The sequence below is a fragment of the Stomoxys calcitrans genome, chromosome 5 (assembly GCF_963082655.1).
Source record: "Stomoxys calcitrans chromosome 5, idStoCalc2.1, whole genome shotgun sequence".
NCBI lineage: Eukaryota > Metazoa > Arthropoda > Insecta > Diptera > Muscidae > Stomoxys > Stomoxys calcitrans.
Window position 1 is genome coordinate 135,011,662 of NC_081556.1, and position 21,946 is coordinate 135,033,607.

Below are 21,946 nucleotides of genomic sequence, written 5' to 3' on the forward strand. Positions count from 1 at the left end.
ATAGAAATTTTTTCTTTAGAGAAAATTTCATAGAAATTTTGTCTTTAGAGAAAATTTCATAGAAATTTTGTCTTTAGAGAAAATTTCATAGAAATTTTGTCTTTAGAGAAAATTTCATAGAAATTTTGTCTTTAGAGAAAATTTCATAGAAATTTTGTCTTTAGAGAAAATTTCATAGAAATTTTGTCTTTAGAGAAAATTTCATAGAAATTTTGTCTTTAGAGAAAATTTCATAGAAATTTTGTCATTAGAGAAAATTTCATAGAAATTTTGTCTTTAGAGAAAATTTCATAGAAATTTTGTCTTTAGAGAAAATTTCATAGAAATTTGGTCTTTAGAGAAAATTTCATAGAAATTTTGTCTTTAGAGAAAATTTCATAGAAATTTTGTCTTTAGAGAAAATTTCATAGAAATTTTGTCTTTAGAGAAAATTTCATAAAAATTTTTTTCTTTAGAGAAAATTTCATAGAAATTTTGTCTTAAGTAAAGCCCACACTTGTTTTCTAAACCGCCCCTCGATTTGCATAAATGGTGACACCCATTCCTTTCTTCTAGTTTGTGTTACTTTTTTGTATGCCAAGGGTGTCAAAGCCTTTAACAAAAATGTCATAACTACTTCAGGGACACTTTTAAAGAGTTTTCACTTCACTTTTGTGAATACTTCTCAAAATATATTTCCTTCGGCAGCAGAAAAAAACCTTTTATATATGAGAGAGGGTGCATTAATATTTGGTTTTTATCGGTACCATGTATAAAAACATGTGCGGTTGTTCTAATAAACTTCAAGTAAAGCGTTTTATTTGGCGCTTTTTCTGTTTGCCTACAGCCGCTTAAGCACAGAGAGGCAGTGAGAGAGAGAGAGATAGAGCAATGATAGCGTTAACGTTGTCCTCGTGCCCATGAGAATAATGTTGCCTTTGGCCATGATGCTGCTGCTACTTAAGAATGTGTGTTTCGTATTTTTATACTGCAAGTAGAATGTTGCTGGTGTTGGTGAGTGCGAAGACGAGCACAACGATGATGATGATGCATTCATTCACTCTTGCCATTATATCTGCAGCACATGGGCCACATGTGTGTGCGTGTGTGTGTGTTTGAAAGAATACTCGTAAGTGTTATAAGTGTTTACTACTCCGATTGTTCTTTTCTGAGTTTACTTGGTTGGAGGCTACAAATCGTATGTCCAACCTACATTAGAGGGCATAAAAGCAAGCATGGTGATGTTGCCTGACATTTCTTCATTCTGCTGCCCCTCCCTGTGTAGCAAGACTATAACAAACCACACATAATGAAATTTTCAAAATTATGAATTCTGGTTCTCCGCAAAGAGTGCATGTGCGTTTTTATGACACATTGACAACGACAAAACAACGCCCAAAAAAAAAAAACAAACTGCTTTCATTTTTTTGACAGTTCAATCATGCATGCACGCAGACAACCACCACGAACGCAATCTCTCTCTGGCACTTGTCCATAATTAGGCTGGCAGTTTTGTAAATTTTTGTATAATCATGGCTAAAGAAGGTTATAGCCCAAGCTCAAGCAACCTAAAAGGCAATTGAGGCAAAAAATTCACAGTGTTAAAAAATTGTTCGAAAACTAAATTTGAAAGTGAGTTCAAGAAACCTAACAAAGTCACGATCTTTGGGAAATATTCATTTTATAATAAAGCTTTTACTGCTGCCATAAAAGTCCATGCAGGTGATTTTTTCTTCAAAGCAAAGCTATGGGTTGCCCAAAAAGAATTGCGGATTTTTCATATAGTCGGCGTTGACAAATTTTTTCACAGCTTGCTTTAGAAAAAAAGTGTAAAAAAAGAATATTTGATTAATGTTCATTCTTTCTTTCTTTTAAAAATCCGCAATTACTTTTTGGGCAACCCAATATTTTAAAGTTGTTCAAAGGCTGCCTGTCTGTCTTTAGGAGCACAGAATTGCAACTTTTATTCGATGAAATTCTGATTTCCTTTGGTCTATACATGTAATCCTTAAAAATTCTTATTTTTTAAACACTGTTCCTCTCAGTGGGTGATCCTTTCGTGGTTAATATTTCATTGTCCTTAGCTGACATGTTAGTGTATCCTGCTGCTGTTTGATGTTGATAATGATGATGTATTCAAAATTTGTATTTGCTTTATGTCTTCATACAAATTAGTCCTTTCGCGATGCTTTACCCCCCACCCTACCCTATCCTACTCTCCCTACCAGCCATTGTTTGTCTTTGACTTAAAGGCTGACTAAGTTTTTGGCATAGACCTCTCCTCATCGGCCTGCTGATGATGAGGAGACCGACGACGTCTCAATCATTGTTGGCAATATGTCTCAATCATTGTTGGCAATATGTCATTTTCATTGAAATCGGTCGACTTGACTCATTTCGATGGTGGCATGGCGTGGCTGCCATTTGAGGCCTTTGTCAAAAATCGCATGCATGTTTGCCAGTTTGCTGGCGTGAAAGTCGTCAAATTCACTTACCAGCCAGCCAAACACATTGGTTGGTGGCGTGTGTTATGTCAAGTGTAATGTGTGGGGTAGTCTGTGTTTTTGTGCGTGCGCCATGACTTAGGGATTGTGTTTTGCCGTTTTTGTTTTTGTCAGGCCACCACCAACATGGGTTGTGTGTGTCGAACAATGCTGGTTTAGGGGGGTGGAGTTCCGCTGAGTTATGATGGATTATGTTGGAATTGCAAACGTTATAATTTTTCCCCCAGAAATATCATGATCCTAATTTAATGTGAAAACTTAAAGAAGCGAAATGTGCAAAGGATCAGTCTGACGTTTTAAAGAAGGCCAAAAAATGACAGCACTTCAAATAGTTAAAGGAAAACATGTGTCCTGTATGAATATATTTCAGGAGAAAGCTGACATAAACCAAATTTGTCTAAAGAGAAAATTTCATAGCAATTCTCCTCTTTCATAGCAATTCTCCTCCAGAATGACGAGATAACCGCGGCTAAAAAAATCTACTGATAATCTCCCCAGGATTCAAATGACAGGATTCGTTCAGCGTCATAAGCCGCATGCAAAACTCTGCAGTAACTATCCTATGGCATTGGATATAAAAATGATGGGAACCGAGCAGTCCAGAGAAGCCAGAGCTTTCGCAAGTCAACATTTTCAGCATTCTACATTAGTCCAGTATGGAGAAAGGGTAAAGCTTAGGCCAGGCTAAGTGCCTGGTGGGAATCTAGGCAGAGAAAGAGGAGCGCAACCATAACAATGACCCAAAAATTGCTCGACTGTCTCAAACTCCTCGTCATCACTAAAGACCCGGAAGAAGTCTGCCTCTGCCTTGAGTCCGAGGTCATGCCACCTTAGTCCCAGAATAAGTGACAACTTATTCTGCGAAATTCAGCCCACGCCTCATTCTCGCTGTTAAAGTACAAAGCATCCACACCAATAAGAAGTTCGAAGCATGATCGGCGCTCATCAGCGATCCATTCCTAGCTGGTTCGTCCACCGCCTCGTTCCAGAGGAGTATCAGAGCAGAACTCTCATAGGCTAGCGATTCGTTCAGTCAGTCAGTCCCTAGTCAATGACATTAAAGGGCTCGACCATCTCCAATGGCGCCTCTTCACCAATAAACGTCTGCCTCTCCCAATGCCCAATGCAACGTCAAAGACCTGTCGTTGCAAAGACCAATGGGGATTTTATCAGCAGTCCCGAGACATGTCAATCATGTCCTTACACCCAGGATATGTTAAGTCCTATTTCGGGAAATATTCGGCCACACGGCCTTGATATCTACCTGAAAGACTACAAACCGGTCACGAAGTTTATGCGACTCATGTTCCTGTGTCCCCAACCCCATCAGTGTATGCAGAACTTCCTGGGATCTACTCCCAGCTCAGAGAGCCCTTTCCGTGAAAACGACACGGAACTCCTTGATAGCCCAGGACGCAACAGAGCCTGACAGCCTTTGCCATAGTTCAAAAAACTCTGCATCTCTTAACCGGTCTCTAATCAAGACCCAGCAAAGACTAAGAGCCTTCCCCATAGTTTTGGGTCTCCTTATCTGTCTACCACCGTATATCTGTCCACGTATATCGTGACAGTAAGTTTTACCATCAGAGCTGATCAGTTCGTATCTGAAAGACGGCATATCCATCCTGAAGCTTATGTGACTTCTCAAATTGAAGTCATTCTATTAAGGCTAATGCCCAGGCGCTCCCTTCCAATTTTGACAAGGATAGACCCCAGCACAGAGATAACTTTGCAGGAACACGACAAAATTTCTCCGAAAGCCCTGCATGTGGACATCAAATACGTGTTTTACTCTCAAATATCTTTCGTTAGAATCCAATATTGCCATCCGGTTTGGGGTGGGGTGCCACGCAGGCACTTGACCCCGAAAGTAGTAAAGTCAGGTTATGCTCTCTAATACCTCTTATTTGAGCCTCATGTTACCATGGTCAGAAAATAAGTCCTGTTTTGGGGGTGGGGTGGACCTTAGGCCGCATGGCGGCGCGCTTGAGGACACCGCACAATGACGTCTGTAAGAGCCGCCTCGATGAGGAGGAGGAGGAGACTATTGTGCATTTGCTGTGTTCCTGTCCGGGTCTGCAGAGACGTAGGCTCTCCTTTCTGGGGAGCCGTTACTTCTGTGATCTGGGTGAACTTGCAAACGTATCTCTAGTATCTCTTCTGAGCTTTGTTGAGGCAACAGGATTGTTCCGACGGGGAGGTGCCACAAGCTCCGGCGTAGATAGATCCGTGATTTCGTAGGGACGGGCGGTTCTTCACCGCCAGCTCAGATTTCTCCACTCCTCCTGTCTTTTTCTTTTATTCGTGTGTAACATCTGGTACGAGGTCTCACAATTTCTTCTTCTTCCCTTTCTCTCTCTGGGGTACCACAAGGGGCCAAACTGGCCTCCGAGTGAACTCACCTTTGGTGGGCGACCCATTCAACCTAACTTAACCTAACCTTATCTGTAGGGGAAATTTCGCAGAAATGTAGGCTTTAGAGCCAATTTCATAAAAATTTTGCCTTTAGACGAAATTCATAAAAATGTTGTCTTTATAGAAAATTTAATAGACATTTTACCCTCAGAAAAAAATTTTAAAGAAAATTCATAGAAATCTTGTCTTTAGAGAAAATTTCATAGAAATTTTGTCTTTAAAGAAAATTTCATAGAAATTTTGTCTTTAAAGAAAATTTCATAGAAATTTTGTCTTTAAAGAAAATTTCATAGAAATTTTGTCTTTACAGAAAATTTCATAGAAATTTTGTCTTTACAGAAAATTGCATAGAAATTTTGTCTTTAGAGACAATTTCATGAAAATTTTGTCTTTAGAGAAAATGTCATTTTTTTCTTTAGAGAAAATTTTATGAAATTTTTTCTTTAGAGAAAATTTTATGAAATTTTTTCTTTAGAGAAAATTTCATAGAAATTTTTTCTTTAGAGAAAATTTCATAGAAATTTTTTCTTTAGAGAAAATTTCATAGAAATTTTTTCTTTAGAGAAAATTTTATAGAAATTTTTTCTTTAGAGAAAATTTCATAGAAATTTTTTCTTTAGAGAAAATTTCATAGAAATTTTTTCTTTAGAGAAAATTTCATAGAAATTTTTTCTTTAGAGAAAATTTCATAGAAATTTTTTCTTTAGAGAAAATTTCATAGAAATTTTTTCTTTAGAGAAAATTGCATAGAAATTTTTTCTTTAGAGAAAATTTCATAGAAATTTTTTCTTTAGAGAAAATTTTATGAAATTTGTTCTTTAGAGAAAATGTTATGAAATTTTGTCTTTAGAGAAAATTTTATGAAATTTCTTCTTTAGAGAAAATTTTATGAAATTTTTTCTTTAGAGAAAATTTTATGAAATTTTTTCTTTAGACAAAATTTTATGAAATTTTTCTTTAGAGAAAATTTTATGAAATTTTTTCTTTAGAGAAAATTTTATGAAATTTTTTCTTTAGAGAAAATTTTATGAAATTTTTTCTTTAGAGAAAATTTTATGAAATTTTTTCTTTAGAGAAAATTTTATGAAATTTTTCCTTTAGAGGAAATTTTATGAAATTTTTTCTTTAGAGGAAATTTTATGAAATTTTTTCTTTAGAGGAAATTTTATGAAATTTTTTCTTTAGAGAAAATTTTATGAAATTTTTTCTTTAGAGAAAATTTTATGAAATTTTTTCTTTAGGGAAAATTTTATGAAAATTTTTCTTTAGAGAAAATTTGATAGAAATTTTGTCTTAAAAGAAAATTTCGTAGAAGTTTTGTCTGAAATCGGCATACTTAAAGTTAAGTTTTTGTCCTCTCTTCCCCCTTTTATGCCATTCCGTCTTTATGCATTTTAACTCCAAAACAAGTGCTTCCTTCACTTACCTGTATTGCTGCCCTTGCTCCTCTGCTTATGGCCGGCATTACACTGGTGTGCAATACACATTGCTTTTTTTGACCATAACTCATGCCATCCACTAGATAACAATTGTCAGGATTTAAGTCCAGAGGTTCTGTATACGCAGCCACTGTGGGACTTGGTGTTGTGGCATTGGCAGCAATCATGCCAAATTGCTCCGGATTGGTTATAAGAAAATCTCTACCGCCTGTGGCCGAGATCATGGTGTCTCGTTCTAAAAAAGCAGCCGAACCATATTTTGAGGCAAATTTATCATTGCTTGAAGATGAACGACCCTGTAGGCCTCCTCCTATATTCCTCCTCTTGTGCGTTGATCTCACAAAACGTGATAGAATTTGTAGATTTTCTTCTCCTCCCGAGGGATTTGATTCGCTCTCATTGAGTACGGCCTTTAGGGAATCCGGTATTTCTATGGACACCGCAAAGCGTTTGGTATTGTTGATGGTCTGGCGATAGGGTTCATAGCGGGGCCAATATTTCTCTTGCTCTCGCAGCAATTGTTCGCGATCGCGTTGACGCTGCAACTCTTCGCGTTTACGCAGGCGTATGCATTTAGGCGAATCAGGATTTCGTACACAAGGTGGCAGTTTTGTGGGTTTGGTGGGCCTTCTCGTTGTCGTTGTGCTAGTGCTGGTGGAAGTAGTTGTGGTCGTTGCTGGTGTCGTTGTTGTAGTACTGGTCGTAGTTGTCGAACTTGTCGTTACTGTCGGCAGCATGCGTCTATCCTTATTTTGATCATTCAATAGCAAAACTTGTGGCACTATGGCTATCTTATCCTTGGCATTTACAGGCTGTAAGAATGCCGACAATGAGTCCTCATCATCGTCGTTGTGGTAGTAACCCCCAAAAGGAGGAGATTGAGGAATTTTGCTATTTATATTAAGCGAAGGTTTTCTAGTGGGTGTTAATACTGGTCCTGAATACTGATAAATGGGACGCATGGGTACCTTAGGCATTGCCGTTGTAGTTGTGGTCGTTGTCGTTATGGGTCTGCCCTGCTTATCCTTTTGTAAGCTAGGAAAGACCACAAATTTCGATTGAAAGTTACTATCGTGTTTGGTTAGATTTTGCAGAAACAGAATGTGCTTCTTTAGGTCTTCAATATTGGAGGCAAATTCCGGTGTGGCCGGCGTTGTTGGCTTCTTGGTGGTTGTAGTTGTGGTGGTCCTAGGTGTGGGAGGCGCCACCATAGAGCTACGCGCCATTGATTGGGCCCATCGCGGATCGGGTTGTGAGTTCTTCAAAGCCATGGGCACTATGAATTTTCGATCCTCATCTGTTAAACTGGCTGGCAAGCCATTTTCATCGGTATCTTCATCCAGCAGTATGATTTGCTTTTGATCCATCTCTTCTTGTATGGGATGCATGCGTCGCTGGTTTTGCATTCTCTGCTGAGGCAAAGGTGTTGCCACCTTTTTTGTTAGATTAGCCTTTACATAGCCCGTCTCTGAGTCCCTTAGATCGACGGGTTTTATGAAAGTTCCCAATTTTCGCAAACCCTCCTGATGCATGAGCGCCTGCTCATCTTTGGTTATGTTAAGGGCTATGCTATTGTTTGCCAGCACCTCGAATTCGTTGCGAAATTCAATGAAGGGCGATTTTAGGCCAAGGGATCTGAAAGAAGTGAAGAGAGGGGTTAACTTTAGTAACATTTTTAACACTTCAAAAATATTTAAGAACATTTTTTTTTTTAAATCCCATTAAGAAACAGGGGCCAACTTTCCACATATCAATGAATGCTGTCCGATTCAAATTTTAAGCTCAATGATAAGAGAGGTCCATTTTTTTTAGCCGATTCCGAACGGCGAGCCGCAGTGCGACACATCTTTGTGGAGAAGTTTTTACATGGCTGTCATACCAAATGGTACAGTACCTCCCAAATGTCGCCAGCATTAGGAGGGGATAACCACCGCTGAAAATGTTCATTATGTTCTTGCCAGGATTCGAACCCAGGCAATTTTAGCGCAAATCAGACGAACATATATAAGGGAGCTATATCCAAATCTGAACAGATTATGATTCCAATTTCAATAGCCTTCGTCTAAGCCCAAGAAAATGCTTGTGCCAAATGTGAAGACGATCGGATGAAATTGCGACAAATTAACATGGACAGACAGACAGACAGACGGACATAGCTAAATCGAATCAGAAAGTGATTCTGAGTCGATCTGTACCACAGTATTCATTCCGATACGCATCACGAAACTAAACGTTGTCGTTATAAGACACTGGGTTTCGGTGGTCCCATATCAAATTCAGGATATCGACTGAAGCCATTGTAGTGGCACAAATCTCTCCCTAAAAGAGACTCACTCCAATACAAACCGCTATGAAATGAATCGGAAAAGATTCCTGTCTGCAGTAAAGACGGGGTCTCATCGTTCACAAATATTTCATACATATTTTCCCAAGAACATTAAGAAACAGTGGATACTTCTCTCATATCAAAGAGTGTAGTCCAACTTATGTTTAAGTTCAATGATATGGCGGCTTCTTTTCTAAGCCGAGTCTGAATGGCGTGCCGCTTAGCGACACCACTTGTGAGAGAATATCGTAGAAATGTCGCCAGCATTTGTAAGCGGTTACCCACCGCTGAAATAATTTTCAGATTTGAATCCATGCGTTTGGCGTCATAGGCGGATATCTTGCCAATGCACGCGCGCCCTGTGGACCAATGTATTTATGTATATGTAAACATGTCTATATTTCCCTTTTAGGTCTTTTTCAGTTGAGTGACTTCCAAACATTTGGAGGCATAGTTTCATATCAGATTCGTACTCCATTTCCAAATACCTTAAATCTAATACCCATAATGTCCAAATCGGTCAATATGCCCGTTCGAGGGGCATTTGGGGAACGTTCCCCTTAAATTTTAAAATTTTGGATTTCCCATTATACTTCATAAAAAAAATCCTTTTTTATGGGGTTCCATTCCCAAATACCTTTAATTTAATACCCATAATGTCCAAATCGGTCAACATGCCCGTTCGAGGGGCATTTAGGTGGGGTGTTCCCTTTAAATTTTAAAATTTTGGGTTTTCCATTATACTTCATTAAAAAAGTCCGTTTTATGGGAAATTTGGAAAACATTTAAATTTTAACATGCCCGTTCGAGGGGCATTTGGGTGGGGCGTCACCTTAAATTTCAAAATTTTGGATATTACTTTACATTTCATTAAAAAAAACCCTGTTTATGGGATTCCATTCCCAAATACCTTTAATTTAATACCCATAATGCCCAAATCGGTTTACATGCCCGTTCGAGGGTCATTTGGGTGGGGCGATCCCCTTAAATTTTTAAATTTTGGATTTTCCATTGCACTTCATTAAAAAAGTAATTTTTTATGGGAAATTTGCAAAAATTTTATATTGCCCGTTCGAGGAACAATTTGGGGGGCGTTCCCCTAAATTTTAAAATTTTGGATTTTCCATTATACTTCAATAAAAAATTTCTTTTTTATGGGATTCCATTCCCAAATACTTTTAATTTAATACCCATAATGTCCAAATCGGTTTGCATGCCCGTTCGAGGGTCATTTGGGTGGGGCGTTCCCCTTAAATCTTAAAATTTTGTATTTTCCATTATACTTCATTAAAAAAGTCCGTTTTTATGGGAAATTTGGAAAAAAAATTTAATTTCAACATGCCCGTTCGAGGGGCATTTGGGTGGGGCGTTCCCCTTAAATTTTAAAATTTTGGATTTTCCATTAAACTTTATTAAAGAAGTACTTTTTTATGGGATTCCATTCCCAAATACCTTTAATTTAATACCCATAATGCCCAAATCGGTTTACATGCCCGTTCGAGGGTCATTTGGGTGGGGCGATCCCCTTAAATTTTAAAATTTTGGATTTTCCATTGCACTTCATTAAAAAAGTCCTTTTTTATGGGAAATTGGGAAAAAATTTAAATTTCACCATGCCCGTTCGAAGGGCATTTGGGTGGGGCGTTCCCCTTAAATTTTAAAATTTTGGATTTTCCTTTATACTTCATTAAAAAATTAATTTTTTTGGGATTCCATTCCCCAATACATTTAATTTAATACTCATAATGTCCAAATCGATTATTATGCCCGTTCGAGGGTTATTTGGGTGGGGTGTTCCCTTTAAATTTTAAAATTTTGTATTTACCATTATACTTCATTAAAAAAGTCCGTTTTTATGGGAAATTTGGAAAACATATATAAATTTCAACATGCCCGTTCTAGGGACATTTGGGTGGGGCGTTCCCCTTAAATTTAAAAATTTTGAATTTTCCTTTATACTTCATTAAAACAACCTTTCTGTGGGATTCCATTCCCAAATACATTTTATTTATTACTCATAATGTCCAAATCGATCAACATGCCCGTTCGAGGGTTATTTGGGTGGGGCGTTCCCCTTAAATTTTAAAATTTAGTATTTTCCATTATACTTCATTCAAAAATCAGTTTTTATGGCAAATTTGGAAAAAATTTAAATTTTAACATGCCCGTTCAAGGGGCATTTGGGTGGGGCGTTCCCCTTAAATTTTAAAATTTTGGATTTTCCTTTATACTTCATTAAAAAATTCATTTTTTTGGGATTCCATTCCCAAATTCCCTTAATTTAATACCCTTAATGTCCAAATCGGTCAACATGCCCGTTCGAGGGGCATTTGGGTGGGGCGTTCCCCTTAAATTTTAAAATTTTGGATTTTCCATTATACTTCATTTAAAAAGTGCGTTTTTATGGGAAATTTGGAAAAAATGTATATTTTAATATGCCCGTTCGAGGGGCATTTGGGGGTGGGGGGAGCGTTCCCCTAAATTTCAAAATTTTGGATTTTCCTTTTTTCCTTTTCCTTTTTAGGGGAAATTTGGAAAAATTTAAGTTTATGTTCAAACTGCAATATTAAAAAAGTTCATTTTCATAAAAATTTCCATCAAAAATCTTTGAAGTTAACAAGGTTAACATTTAACTAGATTATTTGTTTGTTTTTTTTTTATTTATTTATTTTTTATTTTCATACATCAATCTTTATCTTACATCTACAAATCTTATTATAAAATATTACATAAAAAAATATTTCCATGAACTTCTGTGTAAAAGTCAGTCTTCAAACAGATCCATAGATCTCCACCTGGCTCTTGATGCCCGAACCTCTTAGGCTAGTAAATCTAATGGTAACTTCAGTAAATCCCACACCGCCGCTGGTGATAGTGGCCGTAGCACCTTTGAATTTTTTCTTATCGTTGATTTTAATGTAATGAATCATAAGAGGTGCGGCCACGCCCTAAAGAGATACAAAATTTAAGAAAAACGAAATTTTCAAAAACTAAATTCAACTTACAGCTTGTTGATAAACATAATCCTCAGTGGTTACAGTACCCAAGAATCCTGTTCTATGAACCAGTTCTTTGGCCATTAAAGTATCGGCGGCTCCAATCGATCCCCATTGGTAATCATTGCCATTGGCCAAACACAAGGATACAAATGAAGCAGCCAAAATGACAAAGATAAAGGAAGTGAATTTGGCCATTTTTAGAAAATCAAAGTTTTCCAGTTGATATAATTGAAGTAGCACTTTGCAGAGATGTTCATAAACTGTGTGTCGTTCGCCTATTGTTGGTTAGTATTTATAGCAAAATTTATGTAATTTTATCATAGAGATAAAATTGTTGCATAACTGCAGTTTTTGTACAGCAACTCCAGTTTGACCCACTTTTTGTGTCACAATTGATAGCAATGTTGCCTTGTGTAATACAACTCCCAAAAACTGCCAATTATCACTTACAAATTGAATGTTTAGGCGACAAATAACAAGTTCATTATCTCATTATTGCTGAAATGCTACGAGTTCACATTGCATGAGATAGTGCAGAGAGAATTGTAGAATGTTGGTGCCAAGTCCAAATAGAATACGAAAAAAAAGTATGTCATCATCGTCAATATGATTGATTGAGCAGTTCAACTCTAAGAAAGTGGTGAATCTGGGTGGACCATACTTATAGTTTAACATGTCCGCTTATTCCTCTAAACGCCAGGGTTTGAATTCTGGGTAGAACGTGTCAAAAAATATGTCCAGGTGTTGTTGTATTCTTAGTAATATAATGGAGATAAGTGAAACCTTTAGCTATAGTCAGAAGGACACCCAAGAGTTTCCAAGCAGCTTTGTTTTTGGATAGTCAGTTGCGTTTTATGTGAGTCCGGCCAGCTCTATGTGTGTGTTATGTTGTAGTCGTTTGATCTAAAGGGTCTCCCTTGTAGCGCTGGTCCTTTCGCTCTAAATTATGTGTGGATCATAGTTTGGCGTAATTTGCGTTAGGCCTCTTCTGCGTTTCTTGCCTTTGTCCCTGCTGCGATGTCATCTGCTTAACACATTAGGTATCGTCAGACATGTCTAATCTCAAAATCTCGTTGAAGGTTGCCTTCCTCGCCCAAGTGGATACCTGTGCGGCTACTGGGGTAACTAACATTCTTTCTACGCCTTGGATTGTGTCGTAGATAAGTACCCGATCTTACAGGTAGTTCTTGAATATACTCATCTAGGTCTAAAGGTTTTTCAAAGATGAAGATAAAGATTTGGCAGTCCAACAATTTGGTCACCTCGAAATACTGAGGTGACCAATTTAAGGGCCTGCCAAAAGGCGCCCGGATAACCTAGAGCACACAATCTCGCTAACAGCTCAGCTCTAACCATATCAAATTTCAAAGATACATCTCTACCCGTTCTCACATGGCATATTTTTACTAGCTTTTTTTCGATTTTGTCCCACTGTATGTCGTTTAGTGCCGCCTGCACTTTGTCTACCAACTCTTTTAAAGCTCCTAGTGTCGATTTTCCTGATCGAAATCTGTTGGCTTAATCAGTCGCTAAATTAGTTTACCACCTGTATCTAGCATGCATGGAGGACACCGTAGCGCAGAGGTTAGCATGTCCGCCTATGACGCTGAACGCCTGGGTTCGAATCCTGGCGAGACCATCAGAAAAAATTGTTAGCGGTGGCTTTCCCCTCCTAATGCTGGCAACATTTGTGAGGTACTATGCCATGTAAAAACTTCTCTCCAAAGAGGTGTCGCACTGCGGCACGCCGTTCGGACTCGGCTATAAAAAGGAGGCCCCTTATCATTGAGCTTAAACTTGAATTGGACTGCACTCATTGATATGTGAGAAGTTAGCCCTTGTTCCTTAGTGGAATGTTCATGGGCAAAATTTGCAATTTGCAATCTAGAATGCACAGTGGTCTGTGAAAATGGTGATACTCGGTACTTCTATCCTTTGCTAATTAAAACATTGAGACAGTGAGTTAAGTTAAGCCCCTTGACATACTTCTGCAATATGGTACAGATCGGTCCAAATTTGGATACAGCTTCCATACAGACCGATCTCTCGGTTTTAGGTTTTGGGGCCATAAAAAGCGCATTTATTGTCCGATGTTGCTGAAATTTGAGACAGCGAGTTGTGTTAGGCTCTTCGACGTCCTTCTTCAATTTGGCCCAGATCGGTCCAGTTTGAATATAGCTGTCATATAGACCGATCCTCCGATTTGGGGTCTTAGGCCAATAAAAGCCACATTTATTATCCGATTTTGCTGAAATTTGGGACAGCGAGTTGTCTTAGGCCCTTGCATATCATTCTTTTAGTTGGTTCTGATCGGTTCAGATTTGGATATAGCTGCCATATAGACCGATATCTCGATTTAAGGTTTTGGGGCCATAAAAAGCGCATTTATTGTCCGATGTTGCTAAAATGTGGGACAGTAAGTTGTGTTAGAACCTTTGACATCCTTCGTCAATTTGGCCCAGATCGGTCCAGATTTGGATATAGCTGCCATATAGACCGATCCTCCGATTTAGGGTCTTAGGCCCATAAAAGCCATATTTATTATTGGATTTTGCTGAAATTTGGGACAGTGAGTTGTCTTAGGCCCTTGCATATCTTTCTTTAAGTTGGTCCTGATCGGTTCAGATTTGGATATAGCTGCCATATAGACCGATCTCTCGATTTAAGGTTTTGGGCCCATAAAAGGTGCATTTATTGTCCGATGTCGCCGACATTAAAGACAGTGAGTTAAGTTAAGCCCCTTGACATACCTCGGCCCGGCCGAACTTAACGCCATTTTACTTGTTTACTTTGTTGTCATCATCAGTGGATGTAAGCCGGTAAATATGTTTCTGTTTTCAGTGGAACCTTCTTGACACGATAATCCCAACAGTTTTTCCTATACTCTTTCATTTTTAGCCATTTTTATCTCATAAAAAAAGCAAGTGCGCAACCAACAACCATATGACAAATCAAAGAATTTGCCCTAGAAAGCCACTGAACTGCTTTTTCCAACATTCCATGAGGCAGTCTATTCACTACTGTGGTTTGTTTATATTAATAATCAAAAAAAAAAAAAAAACTGATAAAAATAATCTCAGCAATTAGCAAATGCGACAACTGCTCACTCACTGCTACTGGTAGACCAAGCAAAGACTATATGAAATCTTTATAAAATCAATATTCAGTCTTGCGATTAAATTGAGTGCTAGAAAATGTTACGGATTTCCCCTATACTAGTCATTGTACTATTGGGCTTATTGGCAAACGACACTGTTTCGGCGGCTAAAAGTGTCAACGATAAAAGCCATCATGTAACCTTTGGTGCCCAAGGGCCAAGAGAAGTGCATTTGGGACGGTTTACGGCAATGGAGAAATTTAAACCCATGCAAATAGTGGAAGGGAAATTCATTTACAGTGTAAAGGTATAGCATGGAAACCCAATATTAATCCCCAAACAATTTTTTAAACTTTTGATTTTTTGCAGCCCAATGATTTACACTATGACCGCACCATTACCCGCATTGTAGTCACCGATCAATATGACAATGGCAACGGAGGCTATGCCACCCTTAAGGATGGGGGTCCCAGCACTAACTATGCGGTCATTCAGTTCAAATCTCAACGCAATCATGGCTATAATTTTATTATTGACATATATGGCATATAAATATTTGAAATTGATTTCGCCAAAAAGCCAAACGATAACAAAAAATGTTAGGATTAAAAAAAAAAAATATTAAATATATTTAATTAAACATTTTTTCTATGCATTATGCTGTGGTTATTTAAATTATTATAGGTCAGTGTGGAAAATAACAAAAAATGTTTTTCCTAATTAACCATAAAATGCAATAAAATTGATATTTTTGTTTAGAAAAGAAAACAGGCGTATTTAAATTGTTTACATTTTCAGAGAGCCAAAAATCAATAAACAAAAAAAAACAATTTATAAGTAATTAACTTAAATATGGTGGTTTAACCATCTAGAAAAACTTTAATTACTGCTATATTCAAATAATCGTGTAGGCTCGCGGTCAAATATTTTAACACCCTCCACCAAAAGATGCGGGTATGCTAATTTCCTCATTTTGTTTGTAACACCTCGATATATTCATCTTAGACCCCGCAAAGTGTATATATTCTTGATTGCCATGACATTTTAAGTAGATCTAGCGGAATAAAAACCCGAAGCTATATCAGCACAAGTTATTTCGATTGCAGACCTTCCTACCTTTCTACCTGCCTTTCATTAGAACCAGAGAGTTCCTGATGATTGCAACAAAGAACCAACCTTAAGAACATCAACGAACAGAGATTGACTGAGAATTATCGAGAGATCTTTGTATATGGCAGCTATATCCAAATCTAAAACCTTAAATCGAGTGATCGGTCTATATGACAGCTATATACAAATCTGCACCGATCTGAGCCAAATTGAAGAAGGTTGTCAAAGGGCCTAACACAACAAACTGCCCCAAATTTCGGCGAAATGGGACAATAAATAAGCCTTTTATGGGTCCAAAACCTTAAATCGAGAGATCGGTCTATATGGCAGGTATATACAAACCTGGACCGATTTGAGCCAAGTTTCAGAAGTATGTCGAGGGGCTTAGCTTAACTCGCTGTCCCAAATTTCGGCGACATCGGACAATAAATGCGCCTCTTATGGGCCAAAAACTTCAAATCGAGAGATTGGTCCTTATGGTAGCTATATCCAAATTTCAACCGATTTGGGCCAAGTTTCAGAAGTATGTCGAGGAGCCTAACGCAACTCACTGTCCCAAATTTCGGCGACATCGGACAATAAATGCGTCTTTTATGGGCGCAAGACCTTAAATCGAGAGATTGGTCTATATGGCAGCTATATTTAAATCTGGACCGATCTGGGCCAAATTCAAGAAAGATGTCGAAGGGACTAACACAACAAACTGCCCCAAATTTCGGCGACATCGGACAATAAATGCACCTTTTTTGGGCCCAAAGCCTGAAATCGAAAGATCGGTCTATATGGCAGCTATATCCAAAACTGGACCAATTTGGGCCAAGTTTCAGAAGTATGTCGAGGGGCTTAACTTTACTCGCTGTCCCAAATTTCGGCGACATTGGACAATAAATGCGCCTTTTATGGGCCCAAAACCTTAAATCAAGAGATCGGTCTATATGGCAGCTATATACAAATCTGGACCGATTTGGGCCAAGTTTCAGAAGTATGTCGAGAGGCTTAACTTTACTCGCTGTCCCAAATTTCGGCGACATTGGACAATAAATGCGCCTTTTATGGGCCCAACATTTTAAATCGAGAGATCGGTCTATATGGCAGCTATATACAAGCCTGGACCGATTTGAGCCAAGTTTCAGAAGTATGTCTAGGGGCTTAGCTTAACTCGCTGTCCCAAATTTCGGCGACATCGGACAATGAATGCGCCTCTTATGGGCCAAAAACCTCAAATCGAGAGATTGGTCCTTATGGTAGCTATATCCAAATTTGAACCAATTTGGGCCAAGTTTCAGAATTATGTCGAGGAGCCTAACGCAACTCACTGTCCCAAATTTCGGCGACATCGGACAATAAATGCGTCTTTTATGGGCGCAAGACCTTAAATCGAGAGATTGGTCTATATGGCAGCTATATTTAAATCTGGACCGATCTGGGCCAAATTCAAGAAAGATGTCGAAGGGACTAACACAACAAACTGCCCCAAATTTCGGCGACATCCGACAATAAATGCGCCTTTTTTGGGCCCAAAGCCTGAAATCGAGAGATCGGTCTATATGACAGCTATATACAAATCTGGACCGATTTGGGCCAAGTTTCAGAAGTATGTCGAGGGGCTTAACTTAACTCGTTGTCCCAAAATTACGGCAACATCGGACAATAAATGCGCTTTTTATGGGTCCAAAACCTTAAATCGAGAGATCGGTCTATATGGCAGCTATATACAAATCTGGACCGATCTATACCAAATTGAAGAAGGAAGTCGAAGGGCCTAACACAATCGGATAATAAATGTGGCTTTTATGAGCCTAGGACGCTAAATCGGCGGATCGGGCTTTATGGCAGCTATATTCAAATCTGAACCGATGTGGGCCAAATTAAAGAAAGATGTCGAAGGGCTTAACACAACTCACCGTCCCAAGTTTCAGCACAATCGGATAATGAATGTGGCTTTTATGAGCCCAAAACCTTAAAACGAGAGATCGGTCTATATGGCAGCTATATCCAAATTTGAACCGATCTGGGCCAAATTGAAGTATAATGTCGATGAGCGTAACACCACTCACTGTGCCAAATTTTAGCAAAATCGAATAATAAATGTGGCTTTTATGGGCCTAAGATCCTATATCGGCGGATCGGTCTATATGGCAGTTATATCCAAATTTGAACCGATCTGGGGCAAATTGAAGAAAAATGTTGAACGGCCTAACACAACTCACTGTGTCAAATTTCAACAAAATTGGATAATAAATGTGGCTTTTATGAGCCTAGGACCCTAAATCGGCGGATCGGGCTATATGTCAGCTATATTCAAATCTGAACCGATCTGGGCCAAATTGAAGAATAATGTCGATGAGCCTAATGCCACTCACTGTGCCAAATTTCAGCAAAATCGGATAATAAATGTGGCTTTTTTGGGCCGAAGACGAATCGACGGATCGGTGTATAAAGGGGCTATATCTAAATATGGTCCGATATAGCCCATCTTTGAACTTAACCTGCTTATGGACAAAAAAAAAGATTATGTGCAAAGTTTCAGCTCAGTATCTCTATTTTTAAAGACAAATTCTTCTAAAAGGAGTAAGTCGGATAAGATTGTAAATGGACCATATTGGTCCATGTTTTGATATAGCTGCCATATAAACCGATCTAGGACCTTGACTTCTTGAGTCACTACAGGGCGCAATTTTTATCCGATCTGGCTGCAAATTTGCGTGAGGAGTTTTTTTTACGATTCCCAAACAACTTTGCTAAGAATGGTTTAAATCGGTCCATAACATGCTATAGTTGTCATATAAACCGATCTGGGGTCTTGACTTCCTCAGCCTCTAGAGGGCGCAATTCTTATCCGATTAAGCTGAAATTTTGCACGACGTGTTTCGTTGTGACTTCCAACAACTGTGCCAAGTATAATTTAAATCGGTCCATAATCTGATATGGCTGCCATATAAACCGATCTTGAATCTTGACTTCTTGAGTCACTAGAGGACGAAATTTTTATCCGATTTGGCTGACATTTTGCATGAGGTGTTTTGTTATGATTTTCAACAATTGTGCGGGTGAAATCGATGCATAGCATGATAAAGATGTGATGGAAACCGATCAGCGTTCGGTCCATAACCTGATATAGCTGCCATATAAACCGATCTGGGATCTTGACTTCTTGAGCCTCTAAAGGGCGTAATTATTATCCGATATGACTGAAATTTTGTACAACGGCATTTCCCATGACCTTCCACATACGTGCCGAATATTGTCTGAATCGGTTTTTAGCCTAATACAGCTCCCATATAAACTGATCTCTTCTTCAGCCCCTAAAGGGCACAATTTTTACTTGATTTGACTGAAATTTTACACAATGACTTCTAATATGGCCTCCAATATTCAATTCAATTATGGTCCGAAATGAACCATAATTTGATATAGTTCCAACAACATAGCAATTCCTTTCCCTTATCCTTTGTTTGCCCAAAACGAGATACCGGGTAAAGAGCTCGACAAATGTGATCCATGGTGGATGGTATATAAGATTCGGCTCGGCCGAATTTGTAGATAGAACAGTGGATTCAAATCAAGCTGTTGTCAGAGAGCACGAATTTTAACAATAATTTTCAACGATTTTCAGTCTTTGCTCGTTTCTCTGTGATGAAATGGCAGTGTATAGTGGACACTTTTCGCTTTCACAGACGATGTTGAGGCACAACTATTAACTTGCGCTGCCGCCGCGATGTGTTACAAACGGAATGACGAAGTAAGCATACCCCCATCCTATGGTGGAGAGTATAAAAAAATAATTTTTATCGTTTATGTATTTTTTTACATTTAGATTAGGCAAAAATGATTATGTCATGGTGTTACAGTATAAGACTTTGTCTAGGCTTGTTGAAAGTGTGGTCAAATGACTAAAATTGGATGGTTTTCCATTTCAGTTTCTTTTAAGATTTCTTCTGCAATTTTGAACTTATTCTAGCATGCATATTATGCTTGGCTGCACTCTTAAGCCCCAATTTTAAACTTAAGGAGATTAGATCATTCTTTAAATGTTTCAATATTAAAAATATTTTTGTTTTTAATAAAAAAAATAACGTTCAAGTGAAGAACCACCCTATTAATGGATACTTTTTTTCAAGTAGCCACTGACTGGGCATCCCTATTTCTAAAATAAAATTTAAAGCCTATTTTTAGGCAAATCGACTTTCGGGGATTTTTTTCCAATTTTTTTATTTTTATGATTATGAAAACAAAAATGAAATACGTATTTGCCTTAACCAGCTGTGTTGTTTTGTTCCGGCTTATTTACTTAAGAGTCTATTTGCACAACAACCCCTGTTGTATTGATAAGAATCCAACTAATAAAGTTGAAAACTTGAAAATTCATGACTCACATACATATTGTAGATCTCAGAGAGTAGGTAATTGCAATAGATAAGACGCGATATATTTCGGATGCCAGCCATATGAAAAAGTGTACTACGATATTGAGGACAAAATATTTAAGAACACCTGTGCTTTTGGGGGAAATAAAAAAAAAAAACAAACAACTACGAAATTTAAACTTCTAGAACTTTGCAACTATTGAAGTGAGAAAATGAAATCCTTAATACGTGTCTTAGTCCTTTTGGCTGCGGTGTTTGCATTAAGTGTTGGAGTTTTGGGCAACAATGCAACTTGGGGACACATTGGATATTTTGATAGAGTTATTGCTCGTGATCGTGTGGAGCATCCCGCCAATTGGTTTACAAAGCATAAGGAAACTATTTTGTATCCTCCCAAGGTAAAAAGGACATTTGTTTTGTAGGTAATTTGGGCAGATAATTTATGAATTTTCTGTTTTTTCTTTTTAATTTTCTAGGGTCACGAAAACTTCAACATTTTGACAGCCATTCGTGTTACGGATTATGGTGGCCCCAAAAACTTTGGCCAAGCTACCCTGCTGCAGGGAGGACCTGGACATTTTAATGCCACCATTGAAGTGAGATCTCAAACACGCAGGCCTTTGAATATGACCATTGAATATTTCGGAAGGGCTTCGATTTGAAAAGTAAGCCACAATTTTGAATAAAAAGAAGTTTCTCAGAGTGTTTGTATTTTTTGAGTTTTATTGTATGGAGAACAAAGATCATCAAACCACCATATTGAAAAATTGGTCATACTCAGCATAGATTAAGATGGACTCCTATTAGCCATGCTTTCAATGGAAAATTAATCGTCGGTGACATCAATAGGCCTATCGTAAGATGCCCTTAAATGAGCTGCATGTCTGTCATCGTCGTGGCATTTATTTCAATTTGATTTCATCAAGATCAACATCGGTCGAGAAATCACCGCTCTCTGCCCTTAGGTTAGGTTTGAGTGACCATTTTTTCTTAGACAATTTTAGTGCAAGCGCCAGATCAGGCCCTGGGTGGGAATCGAAAACACGACTTCCGCACTGGCAGTCAGAGCACACTACCCACTCGGCTACTGGCACAACCTCGGTGCCCTTTCAGGCCTTTGGCTTAAAAACCTGATCTGTAGTGAAAGACAGGCGGATAGACCTGTACTCCGCCAGAAGGAGTTCACTTTGGCGGCCTTCTTGGATTTTGAGGGGGCCTTTAATAATGTGGAGATAAAATCGATAGTCGCCGCACTGGAACGCACGGGGATTCACCCCATAATCTCCCAGTGGACCAATAATATGGTTTATGGCAGAATTAATGAAGCAAACTTGGGAGATGGTGTGGTCAGAAGGCGGGTGGCTGGAGGAACGCCCCAAGGAGGGGTGTTTTCGCCGATTCTAAGGAAACTTGTGATTAATGAAATCTTGATGAATCTCGGCGGACGCCGTCGTGCTGCTGGTCCGAGGCAGGTTTCTGTCGACGATCAGCGAAGTCGTAAAATAGTCACTGAGGATGTTGTCGAGATGGGCTACCAGAAATGGGTTGAGGCCCAACCTAGAGAAGACGGAGCTGGTGGCTCTTCACGCGTAGATATAGGATACCGGAGTTCAAACTCCAGTCCTTGGACGGACACACCCTGCGGCTGTCGAAGGAGGCGAAGTACTTTGACATAGTTACCGATTCGAAACTGTCCTGCAAGAGAAACAC

General features: G+C 38.5%; 3 protein-coding genes across 3 annotated transcripts in view; 2 read left to right on the plus strand and 1 right to left on the minus strand.

Moving 5' to 3' along the window:
• The window catches only part of LOC106091921 (protein Wnt-5), a 515,558-nt gene that overhangs the window by 274,403 nt on the left and 219,209 nt on the right, over positions 1-21,946 (minus strand). The window contains exon 2 of the mRNA XM_059370462.1: positions 6,325-7,972. Within this exon, the coding sequence (XP_059226445.1) occupies positions 6,325-7,972 (1,648 nt within the window). The remainder of the gene's footprint in view (positions 1-6,324; positions 7,973-21,946) is intronic.
• On the plus strand, positions 14,754-15,417 carry LOC106089092 (probable salivary secreted peptide). Its single transcript, XM_013254856.2, has 2 exons — positions 14,754-15,066; positions 15,129-15,417. The coding sequence occupies exons 1-2, from the start codon at positions 14,857-14,859 to the stop codon at positions 15,309-15,311; spliced, it is 393 nt and encodes a 130-aa protein (XP_013110310.1). The 5' UTR covers positions 14,754-14,856; the 3' UTR covers positions 15,312-15,417.
• On the plus strand, positions 20,326-20,947 carry LOC106089093 (uncharacterized; the record flags this gene model as incomplete). The annotated part of the gene is given in 2 exon segments (NM_001311240.1): positions 20,326-20,634; positions 20,713-20,947. Coding segments are annotated over 2 exon segments (372 nt in total). The 3' UTR covers positions 20,899-20,947.

What these genes read in the sequence shown, in the direction of transcription:
- LOC106089092 (XM_013254856.2), top strand. Translation starts at nt 14,857, where the DNA reads ATGTTACGGATTTCCCCTATACTAGTCATTGTACTATTGGGCTTATTG. An exon ending in AATTCATTTACAGTGTAAAG is followed by an intron (nt 15,067 to 15,128) that starts GTATAGCATGGA and finishes GATTTTTTGCAG; the next exon opens with CCCAATGATTTACACTATGA.